General features: G+C 35.0%; 1 protein-coding gene across 2 annotated transcripts in view; it reads left to right on the top strand.

Annotated features, from left to right (window-relative positions):
- Positions 1 to 26290, top strand: part of LOC587668 (titin) — a 174881-nt gene that overhangs the window by 43084 nt on the left and 105507 nt on the right. For both annotated transcript variants that reach the window (XM_030974183.1, XM_030974184.1), the window contains exons 19-27: positions 16713 to 16835; positions 20964 to 21155; positions 21856 to 21964; positions 22371 to 22615; positions 23455 to 23574; positions 24072 to 24263; positions 24687 to 24899; positions 25309 to 25521; positions 25954 to 26133. In XM_030974183.1, coding sequence (XP_030830043.1) covers positions 16713 to 16835; positions 20964 to 21155; positions 21856 to 21964; positions 22371 to 22615; positions 23455 to 23574; positions 24072 to 24263; positions 24687 to 24899; positions 25309 to 25521; positions 25954 to 26133 — 1587 coding nt within the window. The remainder of the gene's footprint in view (positions 1 to 16712; positions 16836 to 20963; positions 21156 to 21855; positions 21965 to 22370; positions 22616 to 23454; positions 23575 to 24071; positions 24264 to 24686; positions 24900 to 25308; positions 25522 to 25953; positions 26134 to 26290) is intronic.

Below are 26290 nucleotides of genomic sequence, written 5' to 3' on the forward strand. Positions count from 1 at the left end.
CATGGTTTCATTACGATTTATATTTAGACATCAATAAGGTATCTGCAATCAACTTTACTTCATGATTGTATCACTACATATTCTGAAAGTTATTCTTAAATGATGCAAAGATTTGTAACATGACTCATTAATGGCCTTATTGTGGTGATTGGGTAAATTTGTTAGAATGTGGTAAATATATGGTACATGTTTGTCGATCTGACTTTAGAATATGTGCATGTGTTATGCATGTGATATCATTGTGTATGATGATGATATGATTTTCAGTCATTTTCCCCATATTTTGAGAAGATATCAAGTATCTATGTATATATATATATATATATATATATATATATATATATTTATACAACACCTACGTGGATCCCTGTCATTTGATTGGAGGATTGTTGGTCACATGATATTCAATAGATGGTATATTGCACGGTCGTGCATTTTTGGTTATATGCGCCGTGCATTTTTGGTTATATGCAGACTGCGTACCTCTCTGCCGTGCGCGCGCGTATCCCTGCGTGTATCTGACGCGAAGGCAATCTGAATGTAATCGAGAAGGCTTGAATCCAACTTGAATTTATCTTTAATATAAGGAGTAAAGCATAATTTGTTGATTGTTCTATTAGATCTTCTTCGATGTTGTATAAAACAAATAATGAATGTTTTTCATTCGTTCAATGGTGCGAATATTTTCATTCGTTGAAAGATTAACATTAATTCTATTCAACTCGGCTGACGCCTCGTTGAATAGAATGTTAATCTTTCAACTCATGAAAATATTCGCACTATTGAACTCATAACCATTCATTATTTGTATAATATATATATATATATATATATATATATATATATATGTTCTTCACAGTAAAAAAAAGTATACAGACACAAACATAAACATAATACAATAGGTCAGCACTTTCCTTGGAAGAAAGTCGCTTGTAAAAATGAATTGGTATGTACTTGTAAAGATGCATCTGCAAAATAGAAGGTATTCATAAAATTGTTGAAAATCCCCCTCCCCCTGAATCATAGCTTTAGGATCCAGAGTTAGTGTGTGTATATAGCCTCACTCCCATCAGTTAGTCTAAATATCATATTGAAACTATCTTTGAGACAAGTTTGATTACACTTGCAAGCAAATGCATTGACATGGCTATTTTATATGTAGTAATGATTTTTACATTAAAGGTGCATCTGTCTATACCTTCTGTTGTTTAGTCTTGAACTAAATGTAACTCTACACGTCTAATGTCTTATTATTCTATAGTATGTTCGATTATGATCATTATCATAAAAGAAAATAACCCTTATGATATTTACAATTTTTTTAATATTACAAGAATCACATCAGTACAATAAAGAACAATAGAAAAATTGAAGACGGTCATTAGCGCTTTTAATTCTCTGAAATACTATACATGTATGGGGGAAAGAGTAGAGTATGTGTAATGGATTTTTTTCTCCATTTACTTTCACATTGGAGAGAGAGAAAAGGGGAAATCCTTCCATGATCCGACATAAACTTTCCCACCAAGTGTGAAAAGTCTTTATGTATTGTTGGCATTTGACCTTCTATGGCCATGAAAATAACCAAAGGCACCAAGGGCTCAAGAGTGTGAATTGTTCCCTTTGGCAAGAGTGTGGGAGTAGTTCAACTGTTGGAAAGATATTAACACAAACGTAGAATTCTGTTGTAAAGGAGATCCCAGTGTATAGCAACCAATCGCATTAATTTTGAACACTTCTAATTAAATTGCTCTGTAACAATCATGTTCAGATAATTTTTGTATGGAGATGCATCATAATTTTCATATCTGACATATAATTTGTTGAAAATTTGCCAGGATTTGGTATATCTACACAAGACTCTGGAGATGAATATAATGATATTAAGAAATACCAAGGGATTATATTCATAATTTCTCTGTGTTACATATATTACCCAAAAGTTATACCGGTACTACACAACTTTCCCACTTTGCTAATGTAGAAGCCTGGTACATTGTATAACTTGCACTTTAACAACATGACTTTCGACTATATAGTGTGAAGAAAATGCAACGACCAATATCTCAAATTTTTGTTTCTACATCTATATTAAAGTTTATAACCTTTACGGCGTCTTTTGGAGGAATCCAAGTACCAAGTATAATCAAAGCACACAGAATTCAAATGAGCCATCTATAGTTGTTTTAGATACCAGTTTCCTTTCTGGGTCTGTGATATATTATAATCCTTAGCCAGTCCCACGCTCTGTATACAAACACAGATTGGAAGGCAAACAAAACTTGTACACACACTCAGTCCTGACCAATGGCTTGGCCTATACCTTCCACGATTGTGACATAACCTCAGTTAAAGAATATATAAATCAGAGTTACACTTTGGATCAGAATCATACTGAATAATAGAGCCTTCCATTTGACAATATCACATTTTTAAAAATAATTATTTATTAACCCATGTTCCAGGTCATGGAACTCTTGTGTTGTGGGTATTGTAGGGTCTGACGACTTAGACTATAGCGAGTGGAGGATAACCGAACACCTCAGTGCTCTGCCAATGGGCTCTCTCGAAAGCAGTGCCTCACCTAATATAGATGTTCTCGCTCTCCCAGTACCCCATGCACTCCCACAGGGGATCAGTGGAGAGAGATAGACAGAGAAGGAGATAGAGAGAAAAAGGAGAGATAGAGAGAAGGAAAGGCCAACGTGCTGGTGCTTTGGGTCTCCACTCTCTGCCTCTCAGTAGGGAGCCGAGATCTCAAGTCAGTCGGCGGTGCGTTTGGCTGGCGTGTGGGGCACTAAGCGTGCACATCATTACAAGCCCCGTAGTGCGCTCGCGACTCCAATCAAACACCATAGAAACTCCTATGGCGTCGCGGTAAACCTTCGCAAGAAGGTTTAAAGGAAAAAAATCTGAAGCAACTTATTTTTAATGTTATTTGTTTATTTGTTTATTTTTGTGTGGAGTGATCAACGAAGAAGGGACCAAGCAATTAGTTCTACCGGTTCCTCAAAAAAAGCAGAAAGATAGCAGAAAATATTTGTAGAATTATCATTTGCAAGGAAACAAAGTGAAAAGAAACCGAAAATGTCAGTGAACGAAGGAAAGAAGCCGTTAGCGACTACCACGATCAGCACTGTCGCGGTGCAGAGTGGAAAAGCAAGGATTGTTCTAGCTGTGTTACAAGTAAGTTTTTAAACATTTTGCCTTTATTTCAGCATAGAATGATACAAAACATTGGCCTGTCAATGGGTCAGCTATGTTCCTATGATAGGAGGCAGTGAACAATGTGTATTGATAATCTTATGATCTTCTACTGGCAACATGACGATAGAGTGCAAGTTTTCCTTTTTTATCAGTAGGGAAATTATCACTCAATGTGATAGAACTGGAATTTAGACAAGATATAACATACTCAACATATACCATGAATCCTGCTTCATGTCGTATCCATTGCCAGTCGGACCTTAACAGATATTTTCTCGTGTAAACATGCCAATGTTTCTTCCCTGTTCATGTGAGATTAATTCGTTCACCTGTTGATACATTCCACAAACATACTTATCAAATTGGCAACATTTACATACACAGGTGAGGTAAGAGATTAGAATGATTGTAAATCCAATTTATCATTGACAAGATCGACTTGTTGAATGGATTTTATTAGGATGCAGTTCAGTGTGCATCTTGTTACCTTTCTTCAGATGTGTTATATGGGTCATTCCAGGTCATTGACCTCTAATAACCTCTGGTAGCCTGTAGCCACAGGACTGGTCCTTATTTGGTCTTATTCTTTACATAAACTTGTGATTCTATTCCAAGTGTGAACATCTCATATTTTTATATTGTTAATTATATTTCATTAAATTATGAATATCAAAAGTTTTCATTTACTTGAGTACTACTTGACTACTTGATGTTGTTCATAGTTATGATATGACCCCATTGTCTCCCGGAATCGGTTGGCTCCTGTATTAAACCTATGGGAATTTAGAAATTCCGTAGTCAACAGCTTAACTACCATGTATATAGTATACCTGCTTGTTTTTTTTTACTTTAGAGATCCAATGATTAAATACTTAGAGCTCAAATTTATTGGCAGTTTAAAAGGGAACAAGTTTATATCTGAATGTTAACTACCTGCATACCCTATCATGCTTTACAGATCCATACTACATTGAGTTGTATTGTTATTCAAGTAGGTTTTGTAGCGTCAGACTGAACATAAATCTGAAAATAAGTTTTGTTACATACAGTTAAGGTCTGTAATACATTTTTCTCCCACATTGCATATTGAATCAATTGTTGGTAACGGATCAAATACGCAGAAAGACATGTCTAGATTTAATCACTATTAACCTTTAGTATTTCATAAAAAGGAGATGTTTGATTACACAAAACACAAACAAAATTAAAGAGGAGTATATTGTAGACAGTACATGTTCGTTGAATGTTTACTTCATTTGAAGATGGTGCCGACATGGATCATGATGGTATTGAGGGATAGGATGAATGTTGTTATGACTCCAAGAGAATGTTATATACCGGCCAGGGATCAAACATTCGATCTGTATTCATGCATGCTAGGTTGTATATCATGCACGTTCGGTACATTTGCTTACTTGGTATCGTTCAAGTGTATGTAATTAAACAACTGATTTTTTATAGGTGAACTTTGTTATTAGTTGACATGAAACTATTTGTTTATCAGGTATGCAAGCAAATTGTGTTTTTGTCAGGACACGTATCAGAATTGATATCCGACAACAAAGAATATTTAGAAGTGATTGTATTGAAGTAATTTCACAAATTACCCGTGACCATTTTGTCTCTGATTGATTGGTGTATGGAATTGTATTTCCAGTCATTGGGGGAAGGTTATTCTCTTTTGTCATATCAGAAAATACCAGATAACTGATGGTGCGGGGAGGGAAGATGGAAGAAAAGAGGGGTAATGAGGTGAGATGGGGAAGTAGGTTAATCAGAGTGGCAGGTATTCCATTTGTGATGCTTTAAGGCTAACCCTTCTTTTTCCTTCTGAAAATGAGAGGAACTGGAGTGGATTCAATTGTATATTTATAACATTATTAGAAATGGGGTGAAATTGCCTAGTGGGAGGAAAAAAAAAAGTAAAAACAAAATATGACTCTAGGCTTGCTTGATGTATATGTAATCTATACATATTTAGGTCACATCTTCACTGTAATTAGCGAAAAAGTTTATTCAAGGTCAGAATAAAATGAACCAATTGTGCATCACGTATTATAAAAAAAAGTCCACAAAATGTTTTCATGAATTGTCTGGAAATGTAATATACATGTACTTGACATACAATTGTACTTCCAAAACATTGGAAGATAGAATTAGCAATTAGAGGATATTGTTAAATGAAAAGTAGCATATCTTTACTATAACATGGATAAATGGATAGTTACACCTTCGATAAAACTAAAAAGGAGGAGAGTATTTTTAAGAACAAAGGAGGAGGGAGGAAGGGGGCTGATAGATGGGATAGATAGGGGGCAGAGGAGCTACCAACCTCCGCTCCATGACTGGTATGTGTGGTATTGTAGATGGTGTGAGGAGATCAAACATATTCTGGCTTAAAATGTAATGTACTTGATACATTTCCAAAACATAGTAAGACATAATTGGCAATTAATATAGCTTATTAAAAGAGTAGTATTATATCTTTGTGGATCAATTCATAGTTGCCCTTAGATAAATCTTAAAACGAGGAGCATGTTTTGAGAACAAAGGATGAAAAGGGTAGGATGATACTGATAGATGGGACAGATAGGGGGGCCAAGGAGCTACCATCCTCTACTCCATGACTGGTATGTGGGGTATGGTAGTAGATGGTGCAAGGAGACCAGAGGGCTAAAAACAGAAGCTCTTTGGAATGTAATGGGATGGAACAAATGTTGGTATTCTGGCTTAAAATGTAATATACTTGATACATTTTGAAAACATTGGAAGACATAATTGGCAATTAATATAGATTATTGAAAGAAAGTAGCTTATCTTCACGGGTCAATAAATAGTTGCCCAAGAGCTACGGTCACAAAGGTTGGTACGAACGATAATTTCGTACGAATCTCCCTGTTTTTCCATTGTCTTCCCGAATTTCCATAGTCTGAAAATCGTTTGTACGGCGTTCGTAGCAGTTCGTAATGGCATTTGTGACCGAGGCTTTAGATGAATCATGTTTTTAGAACAAAGGAGGAGGGAGGTGGGAGGTAGGATGTACAGTGATGGGGGCTGATAGATGGGATAGATAGGGGGCAGAGGAGCTACCATCCTCCACTCACTAACTGGTATGTGGGGTATGGTAGATGGTGCGAGACCATAGGGCTAAAAACAGAAGCCCTTTGGAATGTAATGGGAAGGAACAAATGTTGGTATTCTATCTTAAAATGTAATAAACTTTATACATTTCCAAAACATTGGAAGACATAATTGCAATTAAAAGAAATTATTAAAAAATAGAGTATCATATCTTTACCTCTGACATGGATGAATTGATAGTTGCCCTTAGATAAATCTTAAAATGAGGAGCATGTTTTTAGAACAAAGGAGGAAAAGGGTAGGATGTATACAGGGGAAGAGGGCTGATAGATGGGACAGATAGGGGGCCAAGGAGCTACCATCTTCCGCTGATATGTGGAGTATGGTTGATGGTGCGAGACCACAGGGCTAAAAACAGAAGCTCTTTGGAATGTAATAGGATGGAACAAATGTTGGTATCCAGCCCTGTAGACCGACTCAAAACTTTGATGTCTAATCAGAATGAAATTGAGATATGGATCTGGCAGTGAAAACAAAATACCGAAGTCTTTTTTTGTTTCCTTCTCTTATGCCATTGTAGGAATGGAGGGGGTGTACATGTAAGTGCACTTCATGCTGTTTAGAATCCAAATGATGACAGAGTCTGATCGGGGGATGGGGGGTATAGATAAAATGAGTTATTCCTTCATTGATTACGGAACTGTATAATTGATACTTTTTATATAAATTAATGAGCACATCATTATTATTTCTTTAAAAATCTTGGTTTCTCTTTGCAATTACTCACCCTCATACATATGTAGAAACACTGTTCCAGGTCAAAAAGCTCAGGAAACATGAACCTGTAGTCATGCCTAAACTTTTTAAAAAACACAAAGAGATTAAAGAGGAATTGAGATTGTATAAAGAGAACCATTCATAAAAATCAAATATGTGTAGCGACTTTTGACCTTTGCCAATATTCTTGTTTGCTCCAAAGTGTCTGAAAAGATTTAAGAAACCAACATTTGTTGAACATTTCTGTGTTAGGAGTGCCAGTTATAATCCTCAGTGTCTATACAGAAAGAAACTTGTAATCTAAAGAAGGAAATGTTTCTCTGAGAGCGTTGTTGACTATAAAGATTTAGATTGGGAAGGAATCAGCTAGCTCCAGAAGTGATAGAGATTGGATGTGATGTTCTCGTTGAGAGTTGATGTAACTTCATTGATTGGACTTCAGTAATTTGATGCTATCTCATGCAAGATGATATGGTGAATTACACATGTAGGGGTTATTTTAATTCCTTTTTGTGGGAGAATACTTGGTTGCTTCATTGCATGACTACTGTAATACTACTAGGATTTTTATGATTTTTTTAAATTGAATGAATATAATACAAAATATTACCAATTAATATTATGTCCAATGTGTACTGTATTACAGTAAACTTTTTGTATTGAAGTTCTTTCTTTCAAAGAAAATTAAAATATATATATATATATAACAATAAAAACAAGGATTTCAAAGATACGATCTAGGATAACCTGTAAATTAGATACCGGTATATATGCTTTTTTAATTACATGGGGGTTATTAGAGAGAAAGCTTGTTCAATTTAAAGGTTTTTTTTATTAGATTTACTCACCTGGTTTAACTATAACCTCTGCATGAGAGGACTGATATTTCAAAATCTTGGGGCTGTGTGAAGTCTGTATTAAAACAAGTATGGTTCTAAAAAAAGAAGTAGAAATCTTATCATTTGTAGCAATAGGTGCATGTTTAAAATGTCCTCCAATTCTAGAAAAATGTTCAGGAACAAATATTGGAAAAAAATACTGCCAAAGTTAAAGTTGAATTCTGTGTATTCTGTCAAATTTACGAAATATAGAGTTATAGTATATGGAGTAATAATTTCAGATGCAGTATTATAAAATAATTTTTGTAATGATTGAAAGTCATTTTTATAACTTGTATGACTGATAACACTACCTTAACTATTAAGAAAACGTACATCTTGAATTGTGTCTCCTGTGTCTGAAGAATGTTTAACCTCATTACCCCATCATGTCACCTTTTTGTGAGCTCTGCAAACACGATTTATGGGCATCAGTGTAAACACAACTAGCCTAATTGTCAATAAAGTCCAACTAATTCCCAGGGAAGATGGAGTGCTCTTGCTTGGACATCATTTTTCTTCCCTCCCTTGATCAAATACCATTCAAGAAGTTTGTCGTATGAAGATCCTAAAGTATATTTCATTTGTCTCCATTATTTATATCATCTTTGTTCATTGCTAATTGAATTGTGGTACTTTAGAGAAAAGAAATGTTGTCTTGAAAGAAATGTGTTTTCATGAGAATTTGAGATGAATTGTCTTGTCGAACTTGGTAAAACTTAGTAAAACTTAGTAAAACTTAGTTAAAGATTTGTTTTTATATTAAACTGATAACAATGATGTGCTGACATGTTGATATATATACATGTACAAGCTAACATGTATTTACTTTTGTAATATATAAGTGTATATACATTTGCCATATTCTTACAAGATGAGAACAAATGAGAATTGAAATATTAGCATTTTACCATACTCAAAATTCCATTCTTCATATTTTGGGATATCTGAACCTAAATAATAATAATAATAATAATAGCCCATTAGTCCACTCCAATTTTTTTTTATTAAACCATCTCTTAAAAAGCAGTGACTCTCAAGAAGAAGAAGTTCTTTCATCAGCTTCTCCAGACACCACTCAAATTCATCTCCTGTAACATCTAAGAAGGCATACACTCATCAAACCAACCCAAACAAAAAGAACAATCATGAAAGAAGAAAAAAAAAGACAAACAAGCAAATAGAAAAGAAAACAGACTGATGGATGCTTCATCAGATAGAGATTTGATAGAGTTTTAACCTAATCATGCCTTTCTGTTATATATTTCCTCATAATTATTCGTTATTTTCCACTTTTCAATTATAATTAGACACTTTTGATGCTGTGTAAGAACTGGATTGAGAGCAGTTTTTTTTATATGATTCCTGAATTTATACATTGTTGCCCATAACGTTGGAATAATTTTTAGTACCGGTACCTCTTTTCATGAAATGTTTGTAACAATATTATTTATTTTTTATGGATAAATTTTTCATGTTCTCAGAATTTAATTGATCAAAGATTCATAGACATTGATCTGTAAAGTTCTGATAAGATAGAAAGTTTGTCTATCAAAAATAAATCATATTTTCACCATCGTTACATGAAAAAAGATAAGAAAAAATATTCCAACTTGATAGGCAACAGTGTATTCGTAATATGAAATATCATTTCATAACTTGACCATTATTTTTCCTGTGTGGACTGGGAAGTGCTCTGCAATCTCAAGTCTTGTTATCTTCTACCTGGGATGACGAGCACCCCTGCCGTCGTTTTGTAAAACAAGCTGTCCCAATTCCCACTCTGGCTTCCAGAGTGCAAGAATGACAGTTATTTGGCCGCAGGATTGAAGAGGAGGAGTATGACGATGTGTTTACATGCATACAGAATATTTGTGAAATACGTTATTTTTATCTGGGATTCAATTAACTTGAGGGAAATTTCAAGCATGTACATGTATTTTGAAGATACAAATACACTTGTACATGTACATTGAAAATACATAAATTTCTAATCATTAGAAATATCTTTTTTATGCTAGCTCATTTAATGGTCCATACCTTGCCAAATGTGATGGAATAATGAACACCACAAACATCAAAGTGATATTTTTCTTGATATTATGTGTAATGCAAGCAATGAATACCAAGCACTATCAACTCATCAGATAAAACAAAAAAATGTTTATTAAGTCCATAGCATACTAGACAAAATACTTTGGACTTATATAGCACTCATGAATCTCAATATTTTGATTCAGTAGTCTCATTTATTACCCAGCAACCCATGAACTTCATTGTCTGCCAGATAGTGGAAACATTTTCACTTTGCATGGTACTGGCATTTTTGAAATGATTAGCATTTTTCCCATGGAGATGCTTCCAGGGCATCTATCAGTATCTTGCTTGACCTCTACCACTCCCTGTGTCAGAGGGGAAATGGCACAAAATAACCAAATCTGTCTGGCTGGAAACTGGAGAAATGTAACAACAGGGTAGTAATTTGTACTGAGTGAAACATCATTCTGTACATGTTTAGCCTAGAAATGTGCATTAACATGCCTATTAAAATATCAGATATAAGCCAATTATTAATTTGTATTAAAAGAATTATCTTGATTGGATATGACTAGAGACTTGTGAATGATTGCATGCCTTTGACTCACTTGATGAAAAAGAATTTGCTTTAAAACAATTCACAAATATCTGCTGTCACCCAATCAGGACAAATGTTTCAATTCAGACTTGTTTGATAGATGAATTCTTATTAGCTAGCTATTACAGAAGATGCTTGAGTGGTTACAAATCTCGGGGGGGGGGGGGGGGGGCTGTTTCACAAAGATCCTACAGTGTATTAAAGTTGAACATATCTCTAAGTTGGACTTAACAATTATGGAAAGCCGTTAGCATCTTTGAAAACATTTTGTGAACATTGTTTTTTAAAGGCATCAAATGTTATTCAAATCATTCATATTTTCTATTATCAAGGAGATTTCATGTTCTTGATGTGGAATTTATGAAAAGTCTGAAATACTTGTACTTTTGCTTTTGAAGGCTCTCCATAATGTGTAAGTCCAACTTACAGTTAAGTTTGACTTAGGATCTTTATGAGACACCACCCTGGTGTTTTAGCAGGGCTCCTCACTGGGGGGGGGGGGGGGGGGGGTCTAGAATTGTGGATTTAATTTTTGGGGTTAAAATGCATGAGCACATTGTTAAAAAATAAAATTTTGGGAGTCTACACTCTTTGTATCATGTGTCCTTGGCACCTGTTAGTGTTGATTCCTGGTTCCATTTACATGGTACATTGTAAATACTCTTGCAGTGTTATCCATGCAAGACTAGCTTCCTAGCACCAAATCGCTTTTGTTTACCAGTCTCTTTTACCCATCTGTGTTCATGTCAAAAATGTTATCTGTCAAGAGAACGTGTAGGTAGATCCCAGCCACAGAAACCACGCAGCCAGCTGAACGGTGGGAGGGAACATTTTTGTTATGAAGTCTGTCACATTTTTTCAGAGCAACATTATTCAGACCAGATGAAATACATTTTTAACTCAATGAAATTATCCAGGACATTCCTTTAGAACTAGGTAATATGATGTGAAACAGAGAGAGATGCTTTAACTTGTAATGTAAGAAAATGGCATTACAGTTTTCCAAGGTTTTGCCTGTACTTTTGAGTTTGAAAGCAAAAAGTGCAAATCATATTAGCAGAAAATGAATTCGCATCTGTCATCGATATCTGTTACATGTATGATTGAAATGATTACACACTGTTGAGCTCCTAATGATATAATGTTCTTGCAAATTTTTCACACATTTTTACAAGGTTTTGCTTGAATTCTTTGAGTTTGAGAATAGAAAGTGCAATGGCAGGAGAAGGAAATGGGTTCTCATCCGCCTTTGATATCTAGTACATTAATGACCGAAAGATTCTCATGAAAGTTGAAAATATTACTGTTGGTTACTATTTAGGGGAAATTCTTAGTTTGATATTCAAAAGAGATAGATATAGAACCCTCCAAAACAGTAAAAACATATCTAGTACATTAATGACTTAAAGTTTCTTATGAAAGTTGAACAAATATTATTGTTGGTTTCTCTTTATGGGAAATTCTTAGTTTGATAGTTAAAGGTATTACAAAGTTTTGGGAAATTTTGAAAAATGGGTTGATAGTGATTCTTTACAATTTTGATATATTTGGATGCCCCTGTGGATGTATTAAAAGCATTAGAAATTTTAGCCCCTAAAATACTTCTGCTTTCGAGAAAAATTGAATATTCAGATTTACCGGTGCTCCCGGTAAATTTTGATAAATTTCTAATAGCTCCTACGGCCGTACAATAGTAGCTGCGACCATGAAAATCTCAGAATATGTAGCCGTGGTATATAATTTCCGAACGGGAATTGCTAATCGGTCAATTTGTGTCAAGAAACATTGTTTTATAGCGTAATTAATATCTTGATCTTGAGAGGGAGCTATACCACATAAAGTGTTTATTATTAACAATGATATTTTTTAGAGTCGATTTCGACCGCGACAACGATCAGTGAATATTGTTGGATCACATTATGCTTCCAATATGTTCATTCGAACCAAATTTAAGACCCCATACCGAAACTTTGTATTACCTTTAAAAGAGATATATAGAACCCTCCAAAAACAGTTAAAACAGTAGAAATGCAATCAGTTGAAATCAGTGCCAATATTGTTATTACCAAGTACCATTGACAAGACACATTCTGATATGTGTTTGTCATGCATAATTGACTTCATACAAGCAGTATGAAAGGTGACTGACACATAATGAGTGTGTTGATTGTAAGGAAGAAGGCATGGCCCAGTGGAATAGTCCGTAGATGAATCCAGTACCACTTGAAACCAATGAGGAGGCATGCCGACTATACAGTTGATCTGGTTACTAACGAGATAGGAATGCACCAGCTGGGCCTGTTAATGAAATCATTGGTGTTGTCTATGGCCGGCCGGCAGGGACATACGCGGTGCTTTATACAAGGACAGATAGAATTCATCGGAGATGAGTCCAGCGTAGGATCCTTCTCTCTACATGTTAATTTATAGGTCATGAACATCAAATCTTGAGGCCTCAATTTTGAATTCTCTCTTCCTTTGATATCTCTTTTCAAATCCTTTTGTGATTTCTTTGAAAAAACAAATAAGCTATATTCGTGTCTGCAAGTTGCAAACAAATAAGTCATTTTTAAAGTCAGCAAACAAAGTGCATTAATTATCTTTTTATTGATATGAAATCTTTTGATCATTTTTTTGGAATTTGCATTACCATAGGGTTGGGGTGGTATGGGACTAGTTTGTCATTTGAAGCTGCTAAGTGTTGCTTGTGTGTATATTTAACAGTGCTCATGATCGTTTTGCAACATTTGGTTTAAAGGATTTAAGTGTATGTTGTTGATAGTATTAAATTTAATTGAACATCATCCTGTGGTAGTTTTTATCTGAATGGGGGGCTTAATTATTCTAGAAAATATTCCTTGCACTGTTCATTCAGTTGAATAGCCTGGAATCATCAAAGAATAATTCTTTAAGAAAAGCAAGATGGTTTGGACCGTTTGATATAGATGCCTTCCTCCCCACTTAAAGTGTGATTTATGCACCTGTCTTTTTCATGTGGTGTCAGCCTTCTGTTTCGTTATGGTCCTGTTGGTTAGCAGCTATCTTCATTTCCCATTACCCCATGACAATCTTGTTGAGATAAAGCATGTGTCCACCAGATAATTACAATCTAGTACATCATGTTGTAAATCAGTGAGTAGGACGACCAAGAAAAAGTCAGCAAACTTTCAGCAAATGGGGTGGAAGAAAGTAGAAATGCACTATTTGAAAGGCAGAGACATGAAATGAATTATTAGGGGATATACATGTGGTGATACTAATTACACCATTATCTTGCCATTGATAATTTAATGGGTGAGGAGGTTAAGGACATTTAGACAATGAGGTCCTTAGCTGGGACTAAAACATGAAGATTATTCCCCTCTCCCTTTAGATTAAAACAATTACAAAAAAATACATAAACATGAAAAGTGTTAACATATTCCTTATCAAAGACCCTTTTTAGATTTTTGTTGTTGATACTAATCAGTGGCCTGCAAAATTGTGAAACTGTTACCTCCTTCTCTCTTCATTTATATTGACTGTCTAGAGACTCTCTATTATATTGCCCCTTCCTCCCCCCCATGCAAGAGAATCATGAACCCTACTGATGCTTACATGAAATACAATTCTGGGAAATTTGAACAGTCATGTTTGCATTCATTCATATGTAATGTCAGAGATAAAATGAATACCATATGATTCAATCTCTGGTGGCCATTGCTCCTTTCATATCCATCATTAAAGAGGACTCTGTTGCATACTGAGATGTAGGAAGATGAAAATGTCAGAGGACTTAGTGTCACTAATTACTCCAGCAGACAGACTAGTCCAACTTTAACTGCATTAGTGTTCCAAGTAGTCTCACAAACAGTCCACGTGAGCCTGCTTTTATATTTTTCATTGCAGTAAACATTGTATATCATGTTTTATGCATTTTTCAGATAATAAATGGATAATTATTAAAACTTAAATGATATGTATACTAATTTAATCTTATATAGAGAGGCACAAGTGCTCCGGTGCTGAAATGATGATTGAAATTATTATATGTAATTTGTATATGTATTGTAAATTCCAGTTAGTGTAAAAGTACAAATGGTGCAAGTGATGTAAAGTCATAAAAGTGTCACAAAGGAAAATGATTAAATGACAACCTAGAATTTGCAAGCTTCAACAATTTGTTTGTAGCGAAAATCCTGCCGTATGTGCTAAACTGTTTTGGTTCCAAAAGGCGTCAAATTTTGCAGGTGGGAAAAGAGGTAGATGTACATAAATACATGTATATTAAATATTCAAACAGGTACACATGCATGAAATGAAGAATGTTGTATAACATGATACCATGGTGAAACATAGGTTTGATTATGTGTTTAAGATTATGATGCTTTTGTGCCCTTGTTACCTGGTTTCTTCACATCTAATGAAGATGCAATGAAACTTAGCACGGGTTTGTTTTTGATAGACTAGTCTGCAGTATAAGAGCGGATGATGATATCATAGTTATTTTAAGGGTCAAGGAGCATACCGCACTGAAAGAGGATGTGAGAGAAAGAATGAGTGAATGAGAGTGTAAGCATAGGAGGAAGAGGGATGGAGAGAGAGAGAGAAAGAGAGAGAGGGAGAGGGGGGGGGGGGGGGAGGGAGGGAGAATGCATTAAGAGAAACTTTTGGAAAAAAGAGCCAACATAAAAGTACCAGACAAAGATGGTATTTTAGGTACACTTGTTGTTGGCACCTTTATATATTTTAAAGGATGCCTAAAATGTTTGTGTTGTGATGTAGCACCGAATTGAATAACGAAACAGAAACCTTGCTTACATGTTTAATACATGAAAGATGTATGCATCATAGTGACATCTTGGCAAGCATGTCAAGCAAGAAATGATACATGCAGCAGTCTTGACTTTCCAAAGAATTCCTCCTGAGCTAAATATAGGTCAACAGATTGTCGAGAGTTGAAAGTTATGTGTGACAAATAGTAAACATTGAGGTACAAAAACATGTCAGTACAAAAGATTGTAGGACCCAAGGCACTTTTTTTAAGGCACAAGTTATTTATCCCTTGGGTACACAGGATCGGTTTGATGACATGTGAGAGTTTAAATGAGTCATAGGTTTTCAAACAAATTCTCACACAAAAGTGTTTGTACTTTCCAATAATTATTAACAAGCTCTCATAAAACATCCAGTGAAAGTAATTTTTTCAGATTTTTTTCATTTTCCCCCTTGAAAACTGACAGTACATGCCAATGTAATGCCATGTTTGACTTCATGGGAATGGGATTTATAACAAAGAATGTGTTTGAATGTGTTTATCATGGTACAGTTTCATTGAATATGAAATCAATAATTGGACCTGTATGATAGGTATAAAAATGTGATGTTATTTCTTCAGTGTTCATTGATGATGTGTGTATGTTGATATAAATCAAATTGATGATATTGATGAGGATGATAGCCATGGTGATGGTTATGATGACGAAATGATGATGTTGATAATGATGATAATTGTTAATAATAATAATAATAATAGCTAGTTTTTATATAGCGCTTTTCAGGACCGAAGGCCCTCTCAAAGCGCTTTAAAGATATATATATTATTACCCCGGTCACAGGATTCAGGCTTACCCGCACACAATGCATGCACATTCTCCACTCCCTGGGGAGCATTCCAGCCAGGCGTCTTTTTTTACAAGCGCACACGTGCTAATCTAACCACATTAGCTTTCGCATCCTACCGGGTACCCATTTAACACCTGGGTGGAGAGTGGCAAATGAAGATCAATGTCTTGCCAAAGGACATTAGTGCCGCGGTGGGACTTGAACCGCGAACCTTGTGATCCACAGTCCGGTGACATATCCACTCGTCCACGACACCTCTACCTATTTTCATATGAAATGTATCAATTACCCTATATACATAATATTTATGTAATAATATTCATAATTCCTTATAACGTGAAGGTAATTTGAATACCCTTTGTCATACTCTTTGTCATGATATCAATTAAACAAATAGTAATGGTGTCTAATATTAGTTTGTAAGTTTTGGAATAATGGTCTTGACACATAAAATGATGTAGCAAAATACTTAAATTTACACTAGAATTAACCTTATTGCATCCATCTTCTTTATTCTTCTCGTCATATAGTCAGCAGAATGGATCCAAGTAAGAGTAGAAGACATGGTACCAAGGATGACAGAGATCGGGACAAACCTGGAGGAGGCCCAGAATCTCAAGACACAACACGAGGAAGTCATTAAAAATCTTGTGGTAAGTTGTATAAGATCCCCTACTCAAATGACAGATCCTCTTCATAATTATTCCATGTATGTGTGTTAAGTTACTTAAGCAACAGACGATAATGCAAAATCAAACTTGGAACAATATACCAGCAGAATACAATGAGAAAATAAGTAAAGACATGTGATGGTTCGTTAGCACTTTTTTTCAAGTCGAACCATTTGGTATATATGGAGGCTATATTTTTAGCAAACTTTCATTTTTTGTTTTGTTATTGTTATTGTGAATTCAGAATAGTGCAACAAAGTAAACATTCAAATACGAACTAACTTCCATATAAACATGAACTGTTACTACTGTTAAAAAGAACACTATCTTATGAAGTTAACATTTTGTCTTGTCACAGATACATGTAGCAAGTTTTTCAGAAATATTTTAAAATTCTTGTTCTACAGGTCACCCATGTCAATTTTCTTCCACTATGTAGCGATTTGTATCCCATTCAAATATCCCTGTAGGGCACAAGAATATCTACTTACATGTGTCAGTTTGGATAAGAAGCCATTACAATTGTTACTTTACAAATATACAAGGAATGTTGGAAAGTTTGCTCTCTACTGTTTTGCCACCTATTGGCCTAAATGTACATTATTTTGGTAACTTTTTTGGGGGTACTTTTCATAGTCGTGACATCATTTCATAGTATAACCATTGTTTAATTATTGATCATGATTAATCAATATGGTTTAATTTTATATAAATTTTCAAAGTCATGTAGTCAGTAGACATGGATTTGTTATGGAGAAGTAGGTTACTGTGACAAAAATGTTGAATATTACAAAACTTTACTTAGGATTAAAATTTAGCCTGATGAACAAATACTTGGTGTCTTTAATAAGCAACCAACACGTTTCATTGGTTTAGATGCAATTTTACATGCCAAACATTAGATATATCTAAGATGTTCCATGCTTGTGAGAACATATCTTTAAAGTATATATTTTACTGAGTGCACAGACCTTGAAAAGGTATGATCGCATGTGTTACTCTAAACAGCCTCCATTTTAAATGGAGACTGTTGAACAGTTTAACATTAGGCCAAAGTCAATTTTGGCATCTGCTATCTTGGTCTGCTAAGTTCATTGAGTTTTGTCAGCCTATTTAGCCAATTTTGCCTGTTGAACATTTAAAGTAGAGAATCAGACCTGCATGTTAACTACCAAAAGGACAAATTTGAAGTTTTTACTAGCCTTTCTAATGTTTGATGAGGATTTAAAATTACATTATATGACTTTGATAGAAGCATTTATATTATATTGTCATTCTAAATTTTGATATTTTAAATTTAGAATTTATAAATATGTCCATCACGTTCCCAACCATATCTACAGTTTAAGTAGATCTGATAATTGTATTGAGCCATCACAGAGCTTTGATCAGAGCAAATATAAAGTAAAAAGACATTTGATATCAATTGATGTTCTCAATATCATTATACCCGGATCTGTATGGGATACAGCATGACCAAATATTATGGACTTGCTTTTGTACAGTTTCAATACAGCCAGAATACAGTGCAAATTGAAGTAAAAAGAGAAATTTTCTCTTTAAAATCAATTTAGATTAAGAGGTCAGATGTCATTGCATCTCAGGTGACAGCTAGAGCAGGTCATCTTTTTGTTTGTAATCTGAAGAGGGAGGGGGGACAGTTGTCAAAATGAATAAAATCGGGATTCCCCTATAAGTATAAGCTTATTTCATTGACAGGTTTGCTTGGCAAAATGTTTTATTGTGAGACAAGGAAATGCACTACACATTGATTGGGTAAATGCACATTGTGATATGAAAGGCTTCTGAAGGCCAATACATAGGCTCATGTCTTTGAATCAAATATTTAATTTGAGTAAAAACACATTGCTAATTTATATGCTGATCTCCGCAGTGATTCCCCCCACCCCCCTCCCCTTACATTTGTCTGTAATAGACATTGTAATCACGAAATAATCAAAGATAGTTTGCTCATTAGAATAAAAGAGTTTTCTTCCTATTTCAAAAGAAAAGGTAATACAGAAATATTTATTCATCTATTTATTAAAACATCTGTAAACAGGATAAAGATGAATTTCCTAACGCTCTTTTACATTATGTTCTTTGTATACAATAATTAAAAGAGTGCAAAACTAAACAAACAAAAATGCATCTGACACATTTTGTAAAGAGATGAAGATAAATACAATTGATGTGGGTAAACTTTCCAACACAATGATACTAGCCATACTTTTATAAGCATACATGTATTTTGTAACCAATCAAGACCATCTCCTTTAACACGAGTGTAAACTAAAGATAACAACTGGCCCATGTCATGCATTAAGTGATGGGGCAGGAATCCGTGCTATGTGTGTGCATGGTATTCTGGGAGGCAGAATGGCATTGAGATGACATGGAGGTCACAATATATAAAGACAAGATGCATTCTCTATGATAACTTCAAAGATGAAATTGTTAAATTAATAATATTTTGCATATATTTTATTTTTTGTGATCATACCCTCGATCCACAAATTGATTTAAAGAAAAATTATAAGTAAAAAAAAATTCATGTGAAATTATATCATTGTCAATAATGCTAACTTGTTGGCAATATATGTGTACTTAAATGGAGCAGTTCTGCAAAGAGACTCCAGTGATAGCCTTTTTGTCATGTTTGTAAAAAGATAATGGAAAAGCCTTTACACTAGTACAGGTTAGAACTGTAACTAGGGAATAGATTTGTTTATGAATATCTAAATATTGTAAGAATTAGATCCATATCTGTATCCACAAACGTTTTTACAATGTGAAGATTTATAATTGATTGTATGCTGGTTTGATGATTATTGGTGAAATAATTACATTTTATTCTGTAATTTGTTTTCTTCTGATTTAAAGATAAAGTCCCACAATAGCATCAGCTTTGCTTAAAGATAGGCATAACGTGAGAGAAGCAGACCAGTGAAAGTTTGATATACCCTGTATGAAAAAATGATCAGAGTAATATACCTTTGAACGTTGTTAGATCTGCCGCAAGCCTTTATTCTTTGTAATTGTAATACTTGGAAGTGCTGTCAAACTAAAGAAGAGTGCAGTTACACATGATATAGACTCATGTCCAATCTTTTTATAGATGAAAAGATGGATGGTAATTGAATTGAAAAATGATGATGATGACATTTCATGAGCCTAGCTTCTAAAGCCTGGATTGGGAGTCTAAATTGAAAAGTGACCTCATTGGTAATAGGACATTCCATGTTCCAGGGTTTCAGACCAAAACTTTCTGGAATGTGTCAGGGTGAATATTAGCCTGGGTTTGTGATCCATCACAGACAACTAACCAGGCAGAAACTCAGGATATTTATGTGTGTGGGATGGGAAAATATATCTACTGGGCCTCATACATTATGCAGGATATATGCAATATGTTTTGGCATTAAAAGTTGAAGCATATATGTGTAAATATTAAAATGGCAGACTACATTTTTTGAGATTGTTATCAAAAGAGCAATGAAAAAGCATAGGAAATTTGACCAAATAAACAGGAACAATAAATGAAATTAGTCAACAAATTGATTAAGTGATCAGAATGAAATAGTCCCACTCAAAATTGCCTTCAGGAATAAATATTTCTGTGTGGAAAAAAGGATAGCTGTATTGAGTGGTTTTTAAATTTAAAGTAACAAAATGTTGATAAAAGTTTTGATAATGACATAATAATGAAGCTGAGCAGATATTAAAAAAGTAAAAAATGTATGACTTGTAATTATGGAAAGTGAACGCTTCGATCTGTACCATAGAGATAAAATGATGATTTGGGAGAATCTTTTTTTGTAGGCATATAGGCTTAGTGCATGAAGGTAATGCATTAAGTACAATAAAGAATTGACAAGAAAGTACTTGAAAGTACATTTGCCAAACATAAATTCTTATAAAAATGAGTTTGTTGGTAAGGGTGCATTCACAATATTCATTCATGGGCGAATTCCCCACACATAAAACATTTCCACCTCTTGAATTGATATCAATCTTTTTAAATATCCTCTACAAGAATGAAAGATTTACATTACTGGTATAAAGATTGACTTATTTAATTATATGTGTACGTTTTTGTTTGTTGTGCAGGCCAAGCAAGACCAGATCGGTAGTCTCCTGAGCCAGGCTGACAACCAAGTCTCCACACAGCAGTTCTATGGAGACGTCTATGCAGCTATGGCCAAGAGCCTGGGACAAGCCTGGCAGGACCTTACCAAACAGATGCAAGTCAGACAGAAGCTATTGGACCAGGCTGTGGAATTCTACCAGGGTGCCAAACAGGTAGGTCCAGACTACAGACTTCTTTTTTCGACCAGCTCTGGTCATTTTTATTTGAGGACAGAGGACTGTCTAATCTTTATTATTGAATTACTGAAATTTTAAAACTGGTTTTGGTGATATTTCATGGATTTCAGTAGTAAAAAGTGAACATTTCTGTAGTCTTCAGCTTCAGTGGGTGAACATGATTGATATCAGTTTGTTAGGGAACATTCCTGTCCAAAAATAATAATAATAATGGGTTCTTGGTTGCGCTCATGACTGTCAGACTTGAAAACTCCTGGTGCTCCGCAATTATTACCCGGCTTTTATGATGGCTACCATTACGGTGCTCTAGTATTTCAAGGAATTAATTCCTGCTAGGTATCCATTTACCTCACCTGGGTTGAGTGTGGAACATGTAGATTAATGTCTTACCTAAGGACATAAGTGCCGTGGTGGAACTTGAACCGCGAACAATGTGATCCACAGTCCAGTGATGTATCCCTAGAACATGACACAGTGTGATAGCGAAATAAATGCAGTTTCTTTTAGACTTCCATATTGAATGGATATCATTAGATTGTGCTAAATGCATACAAGATTGTACCACCTTAATATATTTGACCTATTCTGGAGCTATTTGATTTGAAAATTTATGATGTAATTTTTTATCGTTTGCACTTTGTTTGTATTCTTTATTTTATCTCATTCATTTTGCCAGTTCAATGACAATCTAGCTGATGGAATCAGAGAATGCCGGACCATGACTCTCCCTTCAGATCCAAGAGGGGTAGAGAGTCAGTTACAGAGAAGCAGGCAAATCAAGAAAGGTATGCAACTCGGTTAATACAAACCACACAATATTATTAGAATTTGTATGTAATCCATGGAAAGAATAATAGATTTCACATCAATTTGCTTAATTGATATACATAGCTTGGTGTAGGGTGTTGTATAGACAGATGTATATATCACTGCTACACGTATACTAGAACCATCTATACAGCGTGACAAATTGAGTTGTGTAATTCAATGATTATGTGGCAAGAACTTTCTCAAATCTGAAGCACTGAATTTTGTGAATTTTTCATTCATACAAAGTTTCATGTTTTACAGGATTTATACAGTGCTGTACAGTTCAGTGAGAGAATTACATGAGTAGTAAATTGGATTTAGTTTGCTGAGCATTTATTATCCTGCATTAACTAAACTCTCCTCAAATTTTTTATTTTGCAGATATGCTCGAAGGCTCTATGCAGGTCATGTCTCAAGGTCGTGACCTGTTAGACAACCTGCGTGACCTCGGCAGCAAAGCCGGCGACGACTCGCGCCGTGCCACCATGGTATCCTGCCAGGGTGTGGAGAAAGCTATGGAAGACATCCAAGACAAGCGACGTCTTCTGGATGACCTCTGGCTGGAGAGGTCACGAAAGCTGGATCAGTTCCAGCATCTCCGTGACATTGACACTGAGGTCACCAAGGTGAGATAAGTAGTCACATGATGTAAGATACCATGAAATATAAAACATCTTCCATTAAAAATTGCTGAGTACACTGTAACTGCAAATTGTAACATCTAAAAGTAGGATAATTGAAAAAATTATTGAAGCTTGTTGACCTTTGACTGCAGAGGTTACGAAAACTTGATCAGTTCCAACATCTGCGTGACATTGACACTGAGGTCACCAAGGTGCGATTAGTAATTAATTTATCGGTTGATGAGCCGGAATTTGCTTCAGCAAAATTTGATCTGGACCTCATTTCATCAAAGATGTAGGGCTTGGGTTGTGCCTGAATAGGTTCAGGATCAGGGTTAGGGTTTTGAATTGATGTGGAGCAGGTGTCGCCATAGCATGATCTGTGATTCCATGAAATATGTGAATAAAGAAAATGTCAAAGCATACTGTGTCTGTAAATTCTATCTCAGTTACCATGGCAATTTTTTCACTGGCATCACTGGCATGTTCGTTTTCTAACACACAAATTTATGGGATGTCAGCAAAGTTTGAATCATGTTTTCTGAAGATGCTATCCATACAGAAATCAGAAGATTGCAAGTTTTCTAATCGTTGAAGGCACTTAGGATTAGACACAGTCTTCAAAGTAGATTGAAAATCAAGCTCATACAACAAAGACAAGATCTATCCTTGATTGGTGTTACCCATTTTTCCAAAAAGACATATATTGTCACATGTTAATCGTGTGACAATGGGAAGCATATCCATCTTGCAACTATATTTTTGATGAATTTACATGTAGATAGAATGCTACTTTCACTATATATTCACATCTGTTCTCTTCCCATATAATTATCCTCCAGATATCTAACTGGTTCAGGACTCAAGGTGAGATGTACCTGCAGAAGAGAAACATTGGTCGGAGTGAGAACGAGTGTTCGGATCTGCTCAAGCAACATCAAGGATTTGAAGTGGCTGCTGCGGTAAGATAGCTTGCTAAAAAAATTCTTGTTTAAGAAATGATTTCTTGATGACAAAATGTCCAGATAATTTTTAATTTTGTCACATTCTTTGTGTATATTAAGAAGGTAATCATGTTTATTTAGGGATATTCAAGTTAAAATTCTTGATATTTTAGATATGGACAGAGGAGGAAGTTAGTGAGTCTTGTGATTATGACTTTGATCCATGTACCACTTATACAATAATGTGATTCAGAGATAGTTAGAAACAGTAATATTTTCAATATCACCAATCACATATTGTTCTTCAAATTTAGTCAATCAATTAAGCGCATTGATACAGGATAACATGATCGGCCGTACAAGTCTCTCTATCTTATTTCTGACTTTGAAAAACTTGATAATATCTAGTTATCTAAATTAAGTTTGAAGACGGAGGCAGCAAGATATTGATAAATTTTGATATATCAGTACCAGAAGCTCATTGAAATACATTTATAATCCCTATCTTTCTGTAGGATGTTCAAAACAGTGTGGCAAACCTTCTGGCTACATCAGAGCAGGTACGCCATTCTTCTCCGGAGAGCACAGAGAGACTTCGTAGCCAGACCAGAGCTATAGACACCCTGTGTGAAGACTTCATGAGTCGGTTGGGTGAGAGACGGAACACCCTGCAACGTGCCCATGACTTCTACCGCAATGCAGAACTGGTATGTTATTTGTATTGACTGTTTTCTAGTATTAAACAAATCTTTAATCTCTTTAATTATTTGACATATTTTTGAGGTTGCTAGATGTGAAAATTAAAGATTTCAGCAAAGGACTGAGATATGTTGTGTGTGCTGATTGCATATTTAAGAATAACCCTTACCCTATCCTTATCTGTTATTTCCATTTGACATTTCATATTTTTAAGTGTAACTCAGAAGTCATGGTCTACACAGTGTAATATTCACTGAAAGGATTTTCCACCACACAAGTCTTGACAATAAAGTATCTTTCAATTATTAACATATTTTTCAAGTGCCTTATGTAGATAATATGGGGATCTATGGATATGTCTGTAAGTTTGAAAACAATGGAAGTTAAACCTAAAATATATAGTTATACTTCTTGTTTTCTTCTTCTCGAAGGCTAAGACATACCTGAGTCGACTTGGAGTGCAGTTGTCTCAGGAGAGACTCCCCAAGGATGAATGGTCCAGGTCAAACCGACTTGAGAAACTCAACAATGCCATCTCAGAGATCTCGACTCCAGTCCTCGCTGAGGGCCGCTCCCTTCTCAATCAGGTTGGTCTGAGCACACCAGGAGCTGAAGCGGTCAAGGAGAACATGGCTGAAATTCAGGTAATTGTTCATTTACTTGCAAGATTTATGTCACACCCTTGCAAACAAGAAGAAAAATAAATGTTGCATTTTATTTTTTAGATACTGCATCACCAATAAAAATCAATTTGTTTTGAAAAATAAAATTACCAAATATATTTTGAAATATGATGCTGTCAAATCATCAAATAACTAAAACTTGGTAATGCTAGATGAATTTGTTATGATAGTAGGTATCTGTGGTACTACCGTATTCTTTTAAGCCAGTAAAATATCTGAAAGAAAAATGAATTTTCGATAAGGAAGACTGGTTTGGTATTGTTAATCATATCATGAACTCATGGATTTTTCTGCTGTAACTACCCTTATCTGTTTGTGAACAGCACAACAGTCATCTTAAAAATGTTCATTGTTGATCACCCCTTTATAGGCAAAGTGTGTTGACCTGCAAAATCACGCCCGCCCAGAGCTGAGAGAGCAGGCAGAGATGCAGGCGACCTTTGAAGAGAAGTACACCGTCTTGATCAAGTGGCTGGTCAATGTTGGAGACGCCTTCTTGATGGCCAACAATGACATGGGAGACCAGATGCAAACCACCATGGACTTCCTGGATGGACATGATAAACTACTCACAGAAGTCAGGGTATGTGGGACTGAATAATAAATAATATTGACGATTTTTTAAAAATTTTAGTTTAATGCAGCTTTGTGAAAGTTTGAAATATGTCAAGCTGTATGTCAAATTAAAGTGATCCTGTGTCTTGTAGGTGTTTTTAAGGTTGCATTTTGATATTGCCATACAGTTGAACATTGTATTCCCCCTGATAAGAGGAGTGAAGTGATGTTAAAAAATGAACAGTGTGACATGAATGGATAACAATGACACTTTTTGCCTTAAAATGATTTTGTTAATGAGTTTGCTGAGCTTACGTTCATTCCTTTAATGTCTTGATATTTTTCCAACCAGAGAGTAAGTTGAGGATATATTTATTAAGCATTATTTAAACTAAAACTAAATCTATTGTTACAAACTAAATGAGATTTTTACAATGTTTCCTTTAATATTACATTGTAGGAGAAGTCAACTCAGGTGGACACTGTGATTGGGATTGCCACCAAGTTGGGTTCCAAGAACCGGTTCACTCCAGAGCAAACCAACAAACTGAAGCAGCACTGGACCAGGGTGACTGTCACTGTAGAGAACAGAGTCAGAGCAGCTCACATCTTGATCAAATTTCACAAAGTTGCCAAGCAGGTATGAAATTGGGTTGCTCCCATGTAATGTCTTTTGGGTTTCATGCACTTTTCTTACTGCAGTTTCATCCTTTTTTCTCCTGCTTTTTTGACAACACTTCTACCTTGTGTACAGCTACAAGATCTCCAAAATATATATTAAACGAAATATGTAAAAT

Source organism: Strongylocentrotus purpuratus, unplaced genomic scaffold, assembly GCF_000002235.5.
Source record: "Strongylocentrotus purpuratus isolate Spur 01 unplaced genomic scaffold, Spur_5.0 spur5_scaffold_7, whole genome shotgun sequence".
Classification (NCBI taxonomy): domain Eukaryota; kingdom Metazoa; phylum Echinodermata; class Echinoidea; order Camarodonta; family Strongylocentrotidae; genus Strongylocentrotus; species Strongylocentrotus purpuratus.